Below are 9,426 nucleotides of genomic sequence, written 5' to 3'. Positions count from 1 at the left end.
CCCCCGTGTCCTCTGGTGCTTCTGCCCCCAGGGAGGGGCTGGCGAGGACATTTCCTTCTTCGCTAGCCTCTGGACCTTCAGTGTAGAACCTTCCACGTAAAGGTATGGGTCTTAGATGGAGAGGAGGATCAGGGAAGCCTGACGCCAGCAGGGCAGGGCCCCAACCTGTTTGCAGCCCAGGATATTATGACACTGTGGGTGTAAAGTCAGCATAAGGCTTGCAGAGCACTGGAGTGGGGTGAAGGAAGTCACTGCAGGCCAACAGCCGCCGGGAGCCTTTCCAGGCCCCCTACCATAAGACGCCCACCCCACCATCAGGGCCAGGGGTGGAGGGGTGATGAAAGGCCTTCCTGGAAGAAGAAACCTTTGCTCTTTTGGACACTGAGCCGTGAGGCTGGTCTCACCCTTCCCTGGCATGCCCAGCCCCAAGTTTGAGTCTATTGTTCCTTCTCCCTGTGGTCTTGCTAACCAGTGAGGAACCAGACTGGTGAGGAGTCGAGCTTTATTTTTACAAAAATGAAGGTTGTAACATGTCTCAACAGCTAGCCTGAGGTTGGGCTGGCTCAGAATTCAGAATTTGGGGATTGCCTTTGTCCTTTCTTGGTTTCAAAGCAAAACCAGGCCGTAGTACTCCAGCCGAGACCTTGGTCAAAGGTGGGGTCTGACTGATGTTGAGGTTGGTACCACAGGGTACTGGCAGCCACCCCCGTCCTTCTAGGGAAGGGGCCCCCTGGGAAGCCTGGAGCACCTCACCTCACACTTGTGCTGAGCTGGCCTGGCTCTAAGAAGGGGTGGGCCTCTCTGTCTCCAGGCCAGATTCTTGCTCTGGCCGACAGGGAAGCAAGGCCCAGCTGAGTTAACTCAGCTGAGAAGCAGTAGGTCCCATCTCTCCAACTGGTTCCTGGGAGAGACTGCACCCCTGGGTAACCCCAGTGCCCAGGAGTCAGCAGCCTTTATCTTAGGTGCCTGAGCACTGTGGTCACAGGTCTAGGAACACAGGGAGGCCGGGGAGGAGGTATCACTGAACCCTCCAGGCAGGAGAGGTCCCTGAGTAGCTGGCTTCCCTGGCCCACAGGCTGGGTTGGCCTTGTCATGGGTTTTGAAAGTCCAGGACACGGAGGTTGTAGGACAGTGCGGCATAGAGGTGTCTGGTGGTGAAGCGCAGGCAGTACACAGGACTGCTGAGGGGTGTCGACGTCAGTGGGAAGGCCTGCAGGGGAGGGACGAGAGTGGCAAAAACATCCCCACTGGGAGCGGGGGGAGCCCAAATGCAAGATTCCCCGGCCTGGTGCCAAGGGACAGAGGCTACTCTAGGCTTCCTCCCGCCCTTCCCAGGCACACCCACTCCCAGTGCAGACCCTGGTAACGAGCCCTGGCATCCATGAGGCCTGCCTGCGGTGCGCAGGACACTTACATGGAGGCAGGCCCTTTGGCGGCGGTCCCACAGTCGTACGACACCGTAGTAGGAGGAACCAGTGGCCAGCAGGTGGTTCCCATCCGTCTGCAGGCAGTACAGGGTGCTGTCGTGGGGTTCCTCCCACTCCATGACACACTTCCTGTCCAGGAGGAGGTGATGCAGGGGATGTCTGGGGGTGCCCTCCGCCTCCACCCCAGCTTCCCCAGAGGCCTTAGGAAGCCATTCTGGTTGGGAGAAAGATGCCAAACCACCATATTCCTTTAAAACCAACTTAATGGGGGAAAGCCTCCTCAGTAAAGATCTCTTTCTCACCAAGTCCCTGACCCCAGGCAGGCTCATGCCTCATTTGTGCATCACGTGGCTGCTGTGTGTCACCAGATTTCAGAGGCAAGGAAGGCCTCAAGAAAGCTGGGACAGAATGCTGAAGGACAGCACCCTGATGGCTCCCAAGGCTCTTATTGGGGCCTGGTGCCTACAGTCTCCTGGGCCACGGGACCAGGGCTGCCGAGGTAGGGAGTCTAAGCTTACTCTGGCCTTGCCAGCTGTTCTCCCAGTCCCTGCTATGGGGTCTCTGTCCCTATCCTTGGGGCACCAGGACAGGGGCGGGGTTCCCACCGCCTGTTGTCCTGCCCCACACACTCACCGGGCACTGGCTCGGAGGTCCCAGTAGCGAACATAGGTGTCGTAGCCACAGGACAGGAGCGTGGAAGGGGACTCGTACATGACGTCCAGCACCCCAGCCCCTGGGGGAAAGTCACTGCCCAGGTGCGTCATCAGCTGCCCACTGGGAAGAGAGGCGGGGCAGGGGATGAGAGGTTGTCCTGCCTTGGCCCATACACATGCTTTTAACCTTCAAGTGGCATCAGTCCCTGGGCTCCTTCCTGAGCCAGAATTAAGACCCTCGGAGGAAAGGGGCCAAAGGAGGAGATGCCCTGGACTTCCAGCCCTCTCCCCTGTTCCCAGCCCCTGCCCCTCCCCCAGCCGAGGCCTCAGTCAGCCATCAGCAGCCTCTCCATCACACCTGCACGCTGGCTACCCGCCACCCAGCCACTCCTCCTTGGGACAATGAATGGGCCTTGCCGAAGGGGTCGGCCCCCTCACACACACACATTTGGTTACTTTATATGCCTTGATCCTGCAGGTCATGCAGTTCTGAGCTGCCTGAGTCCAATGCCTTAATTCCTGCCTGTAATCTGGGGCTCAAACCTCATTGGGGATAAAGACCACACAAAGGGAGAAGGGGAGTCCCAGGAGATGTTAAAACAAGTAAACACCTTTGTGTCTGGGGAGAGAAATCGCTGAGAAAGCAGCTTAGCGGGCCGGTCCCTGGTGTTCCTGGCCCGGCTGGCCCCCGGCCTGGGGCTAGCACGCCTCTGTGATCACAGCCCCCAGCCTGCTGGGCTCCAGCCTGCCCCGCCGCCCCTCCCGGTGGCCAAGAGCAGATTACTGAGAAGAACAATTTCTTTGTGACTGTGTAATTCCCTCCGTGACCGCGGCAGTGGGCAGACCCCTCGCCCTGATGCCAGACCCCTAGCAACCACCTAGGGGGGCCTCCTGGCCCTAGCAACTACCCCTCAACATCAAGTATACCCGCTAATCCCTGTGGCTATGGGATGGGTAGAAGCGGTGAGTTTCTTCAGAATGGGGGCAATGAAGAAGAAGGGGGCATGCTCCAGGCCCGACCCCTCACCTTCACTCGGGACATGCTGGGCTCTCCTGCATGGTGTGACATGAAAAACTGGGCCGTGGACACTACACAGGGACACCCAGGTAAGAGGCCCGGCATGGGTTGGAGAAGACTTTGTGGTCTCACCAGCCCAGCCTTGGCCAACCAGGTTTCACCAAAGCAGCCAGAAGCCACGTGTGTGAACGTGGGCCTTAGCTCTGGTCCTTTCGCCTCACAGACCCCGACCCTCAACCTCCGTTCTCCTCAGTGGAGCCGCCACCTTCCCTGGAGGAGGAAAGGAGGCAGCCGCAGGTTCTTTTCTGCCCAACTCTGCCTTTCCCTGTGAAGGCTGAGTGGTGAGGGGACCCCCAGCAAGCAGCACTATTGCTGTCCAGTCAGGGCAGGGTGGGGGTAGGCCCTAAGTTGGCACTTCTGCCCCCAGCCTCCTTCCCAGGGAAGTGCTCTTCCTCTCTGTGTGCTGAGGGCTCAGACAGAAAGCCTTCTCCCCACATCAGCATCTCCTAGAGATCACGGACCTCAGTGCCGAAGCAGGCCCGCCAGCCATGAGGCACCACTCTTGGGCAAGTCAGAGGGGCTGGGGTCCTGGGCTTTCTGTCTCTGTCGTCCACTGGGTCCAGGCTGCTTTGCTCCACAGTTCTGCCCCCCCAGATTTGGGGGCCCTGCCCCCTCCATTAGTGAGGCCTCCAAGACTGACTGAGGAGCTCTCCCCTTTAATCTATAGAAGTAATTTCATGTTTGTCTGTTTGAAATAGAAGATGAAAGGCAGTGGAGACTGGGGGCATGAAGCCCAGCGTGGCTCCACCTGCCCACCCCTGGTCCCAGGGTTCGGAATGAAGGAGAGCCAGGCACCCGTGGGCAGAAGGTCGGCAGCAGAATGACCACACCCACACCGAGTTGCCAGCCTGTGCAATAAGAAACACATAACCCTACCCTCTGCTGCTGCTAAGTCGCTTCAGTCGTGTCCAACTCTGTGTGACCCCATAGACGGCAGCCCACCAGGCTCCTCCGTCCCTGGGATTCTCCAGGCAAGAACACTGGAGTGGGTTGCCATTTCCTTCTCCAACCCTACCCTCTGGGGAGACCCAAAGGCTGAGCGAGCACCAGCCCCCAGAGACCAGGACAAGGCCCAAAAGCCCCTGTCTTGCCGGCCTGGCCTGGTCAGGGCCTGAGGAGTTTCTGCCACACTAGTTCTGACTCCCTGAAATGGCCACACACACTTTAAATGGGCCAATAAAAAGATACAGTTTCTTTTGCCTCTGGGCCTGGGACGCTCCAGGCTCTGTTGTGCAGTACCCGTGAGGTTAAGTTCAGAGCATAAACTGACACACCAGGCTCTGGGAAATGGCCCTGTCTCTTCAAATAGCAGCCCAGCGGTGCCATAGAAGCCCTGCTGGGGCTTTGATTTGGGAAAACAAACAGAAATGGCACCATGGGCCCTTCGTGGCCCCCACCACAGGACCAATTTAACTAGAAAACTCTAGCTCAACCGCTCTGGTGGAGGGAGCAAGATGAGCACCACAATAGCCCCAAACTTTGGGGGGAAGGGGGACAAAACAAGCTGTCTGTCTCCTGGGCCCCTCCTCCCGGGCTCCTTTTCTTACTGCAAGTGTGTTCTTGTAAAAACGATTAGATTGCAATTTGTATAACGTGGTGACCCCCAAATTCAGACGTTTCACCCCTTTTCTCTGGAAAGAATGTTAAGAATGCCTCTCGGCCTCTCACTGTGGGGGGCGTGAGGGAGGGGTGCAGAGCCTTGGCTGTCGCACAACTTGTGTGGGAAAGGGGCTGCCGCTTAGAGCCTCAGGCCAAGACAGGAGCAAGGGCCAGGTCTGCACTATAGACACCAGACAAAAAGTCCTTCCCTTCCCGCTCCTGTGCACAAAGCCAGGGCTGCCAGGAGCCACTGAGGGCTGGGGGGGTCTCTACCCCAGCCTCCCCCTAGCCTGACTCCAGCAATTCTCTCTCGATCCAGGGAAAGATAAAGACAGATGGGGCCGCCCCTGTGAGCCTGATGAATGAGACACAGGCTGGGGAGGGCTGCCTGAAGGAGACCTGTTCCCCAGGCTGGGCTGTCTGCAGCTTCCCAGAGGAGCCCCAGAGTACCTGGGTAGGAAAAACAGCAGAGTATGGCTGGATCCCAGACTTTGAGGTGGCGGGGCTCAGGTGAGGGCCCTACCTACCCTGCTGCCCAGGCAGCTCCACTGAAGCTGGAGGGAAGAGGGACCATAGGAACTTCCTGACAGGGAGGGAAAAATTTAAATAAGGCACTAATAGCACCACCACCCCCATCACCATCTTTGTCGGACAGCTGACTGGAAGTAGTTACTAGCCTTGAAGACCGGATGCCCTGTCTGGGCGAGGCCCTGAGCGCCAGGCCAGAGTTGGACGCAGGGAGGCAGTCCCTGGAAGCCCCCCACCCCAGGCGGGGCCCTACAGGCCAGGGAGCCAGGTGCCCCGCCTCACCCCATGTTCTCCCTCACCCCGCCTCCACACACCTCCCTGGTGACCCATACAAAGTCCTCCTGTGCTGACCACCCTGAGATAAGACACCCAGGCTCTACTGCCTCACCCACATGTAAGAATGCCTGTGGCCCCCACGCCATTTCCAGCCACTCTTAACACACTGGGTTCCTGATGCTGCTCCCTGGAAGTTCAGTTCAGTTCAGTCGCTCAGTCGTGTCCGACTCTTTACGACCCCATGGACTGCAGCACGCCAGGCCTCCCTGTCCATCACCAACTCCCGAACTTCACTCAAACTCATGTCCATTGAGTCGGTGATGCCACCCAACCATCTTATCCTCTGTCGTCCCCTTCTGCCTTCAATCTTTCCCAGCATCAGGGTCTTTTCCAATGAGTCAGTTTTTCGCATCAGGTGGCCAAAGTATTGGAGTTTCAGCTTCAGCAACAGTCCTTCCAATGAACACCCAGGACTGATTTCCTTTAGGATGGACTGGTTTGATCTCCTTGCAGTCCAAGGGACTCTCAAGAGTTTTCTCCAACACCACAGTTCAAAAGCATCAGTTCTTGGCACTCAGCTTTCTTTATAGTCCAACTCTCACATCCATATATGACTACTGGAAAAACCATAGCTTTGACTAGACAGAACACAGGTCCTTGGAGGTTCTGTGGGTGTTAATTCCTGCATCTGTTTGGGTGTGAGGATACCTCACCCAGTATGTGCAACCACAAAAATAAAACAATGGCTTCTGAAACGAAAGGATGGAAGAGTGACAGTCTACCTTATCTTCGCTTCCCCTGAAGGTGTAATACAAGCTGGGCCTAACATGGTCACTGAGAAAATAGGACAGTGTGCCCTCCTTTCTTTCCACCCTCTCCTCTTCCTTTCTTTGATCAATGGTCATTTACTAAGCGCCTTCTGTACACAAGTCATTGTGCCTAATGGAGACTGCAGGGAGATGTGAGCTGAGACTTGGGCAGGGAGGGACATGGTCCCTTCCTCCATGGAGGGAAACAAGTCTCATCTACCCTACTGACAATACAGGGGGTGGCTTGGCTGGTACCAGGAGAGAGATAAAAGGGAGTTTACTAAGGGGACTTATAAAAGGACATTTCTGCAGTGAGTGACCGGCAGGGACAGAAGATGGGAGATGGCACAGGTGAAGGACCAACAACTGCAGAGGTGCAGGCCTGGGCCACCTGCTTTGGCAGGAGGTGTGGGTATGTGAAGGGAATAAGCTGACCACTGCGGGCCTCCAGGTGCTCACTGCTGGAGGGTGAGGGGCAGGAGTGGCCGTCCTTGTCCAGCCCTCTGGTGAGGAGGGTGAGAGACTTTAGGAGGCAACCTCAGTTCTGTAACCGAGGTCCCAGATAGAACCGTGGAGACCAGGAGAAGCCCACTAAGGCTTCGCCGGCCCCAGCCCTGTCCAGTGAGCGGGAAGGGCCCTTTCCAAGCACAGGCCCCTCACATGCACGTGTGTGCGCGTGCACAACTCCAGCACCCGCCTGCGCACACGTGTTCAGACACAATGGCTCAAAGGCCAGGCAGCCAGGCAGCCCACTTTGTACTGCTAACAAGAGGACCGTAATTACAGGAAGGGGCAGCCGGGCAGATAAAAGGATACAAAATTTCAACATCTGTTGCCATAAAGGGATAAGGAGAAGTGAAACGCAAAGTATCAGTTTGGTGTCAGCAGGCAGAGAGCCAATTTCAAAGAGTTCAGGGGGACAGAGGGGACAAGAAAGAAAAAGGAAAGGGGTGGGGGGAAAAAGAAAGAAAGAGAAAGAAATTACAGGGTTCCTTAAAGAGGTAAAGAAAAAAGAAAATGAAAAAAGCTGTCAGTAATACTTTCAAAGGAGAAGGCACATACTTAAAGAGGGGCAATTCCCATAATCACCCTGACTGAGGACCAGGCCCCCCGCCCCAGGTGGAGGGTCAGGGGCAGAGACAAATCCACACCTGGGCGGGATGGGCACTAACAGTGCCCTCAGAGTGGCCCAGCCTGAAGTCAGGACCCCAGTTTTTTCTGCAGACAGAAAGGGGTGTAGCCGGGCACCCTTTGTCATTCCAATGCTGTAGGATGCCGTGACGTGTATCTCCCATGTTCGGTCCAGGGTTCCAAGATAAGTTCCAGGCCACGTGGTGGCCCACAGGGTGACCCCATGAATGCTCTAAGGGTCACCATCTCCAGCCACAGGGGTGAGGATCAGGGAGTGCCTCGTGGTAGAGGTCTATTCATGCTAAAGAATGAGCAGTGTTTCAGTAGGCAGAGAGGGGGTATTTCAGGCACAGGGGTCAGGTAGTAGAGCAGAAGCCCAAGGGAAAAATACATGGTGTCTGTCAGAATATGTGAGAAGCTTCTCTGCCCCTGCCTCTGTTGAGAAAGAGGAGACTTAGGGGCTTTAGGATGGAAATGGAGGAGTCATGGGGCACCAGGGATGATGCTGGCCAGAAGGGGAAGGGGAGATGAGGTGGGATTATGCAGGGGTGTGAGTCACACACATACTGAGCAGTGCACTACCTAGCCAAGGACTCAAACCCTCAATACCCTAGGAGGAGCCAAGGCACCAAAACCCACCCCTCCTTTCTTCCTTACCCAGCAGTTCCTGGCTGGCTTGGAGCTACAGCTGGCCCCCTGGGAAATCTCCAGAGCCGAGTGAGACCTCAGGCCTCTCCATCCTGGTGCCCACGTCCCCAATGCCTCATCTCAGGGCACCAAGGCTAGATCCAGCTCAAATGCACCTTGGTAAGGACAGAGCCAGGGGAAGCTCTATGTGTGATGTCAGGCCAATCAGAACCCCCACCCACCCCAGGGTCTTCCAGCAGCAGGAGGTGTGCCCCACACAGACACCACCATTCCTGGGGCAGAGCCAAGGGCCCTTAGCAAATGCAGACAGAGAACACTACATGGGCCTTCATTTCTCCAGACTCAAGGTCAGGAACAGGATGACTTGGGCACAGTTCCGCAGGGCCTAACTAGGGATACCTCAGTGGCGGGTGAGTGGCAGGGTCAAGACAGAGCTCCTGGGGGCCAGGGATGGCCTGAACACCATCAACCCTTGGAAACAGGAACACGCCAGCACATCCAAACTGGGGGAAGGACTCTTATCTTTCTTCCCATCTGGTTTACACAGGTTAGAAGTCCCCTGCCGCTGGGCCCAGCCCATGGTCCACAGCTCTGACAGAGAGGCAGGAGAGGAAGAAGAGTTGGGGACAGCCAAGCTCCCTGCCATCCAGGCAATGTCGTGGTGCCCACAGCCGCTCTCAGACCGGTGTGCTCCAGCTAGCACCTCGCTTCCTCGTGCCCTCAGAGGGAGAACAGAGGCTCTAGGAATCCTGAGGCACAGAGGGCTTGAGGGAGCCATGATGACATTGAAAGAGGTCCTCAGACACTGAAAAGCAGCCTAGGCTGCCTGAGGACCCATTCCTGAGGCACAGATGGATGAGGGCACGCTGGTGCCCAGCAGGTGCCTATGCCTCTGAGGTGTGTCCCAGCCCCCACCACCACCCTAAGGGCAGCCTCTGGAGGGGCCATGCTCTGAGCAAAACTGCCCTCCAGTGCTCCTCCCCCCAGGCTGAGCACACACATAAAAGAAAATCCCGGCCCTCCTCAGGTTTCAGTGGTGACAGGTTAAAAGCAAAGAATCCACCCAGCACTGAGCACCGCCCCGCCACCGAGTCCTGCCTTCGATGCTGCTCCACCTTCCAGATTGGCCTGTCAGTCAGGCTTTGCTGTTATTGAAAGATCAAACTCTGTCCTGCCTGTTCATTACCTTAATCCTATTTTCTACATGGCTTTATTATCTGCTTGGGCTTCTTTGGGAAAGAAGCTACAGACAGTTGTCCTGTCCATCCATTTCCTCC

General features: G+C 56.5%; 1 protein-coding gene across 2 annotated transcripts in view; it reads right to left on the bottom strand.

Annotated features, from left to right (window-relative positions):
* Positions 1-485: 485 nt before the first annotated feature.
* The window catches only part of FBXW4 (F-box and WD repeat domain containing 4), an 83,334-nt gene continuing 74,393 nt past the window's right edge, over positions 486-9,426 (bottom strand). For both annotated transcript variants that reach the window (XM_027529058.1, XM_027529060.1), the window contains exons 7-9: positions 2,061-2,201; positions 1,415-1,556; positions 486-1,210 (exon numbers count right to left, since the gene is read on the bottom strand). In XM_027529058.1, the coding sequence (XP_027384859.1) occupies positions 1,091-1,210; positions 1,415-1,556; positions 2,061-2,201 (403 nt within the window). In that variant the 3' untranslated portion in view covers positions 486-1,090. The remainder of the gene's footprint in view (positions 1,211-1,414; positions 1,557-2,060; positions 2,202-9,426) is intronic.

This window comes from Bos indicus x Bos taurus, chromosome 26, assembly GCF_003369695.1.
Source record: "Bos indicus x Bos taurus breed Angus x Brahman F1 hybrid chromosome 26, Bos_hybrid_MaternalHap_v2.0, whole genome shotgun sequence".
Taxonomy (NCBI): Eukaryota; Metazoa; Chordata; class Mammalia; order Artiodactyla; family Bovidae; genus Bos; species Bos indicus x Bos taurus.
This window is presented reverse-complemented; position numbering and strand designations above follow the sequence as displayed.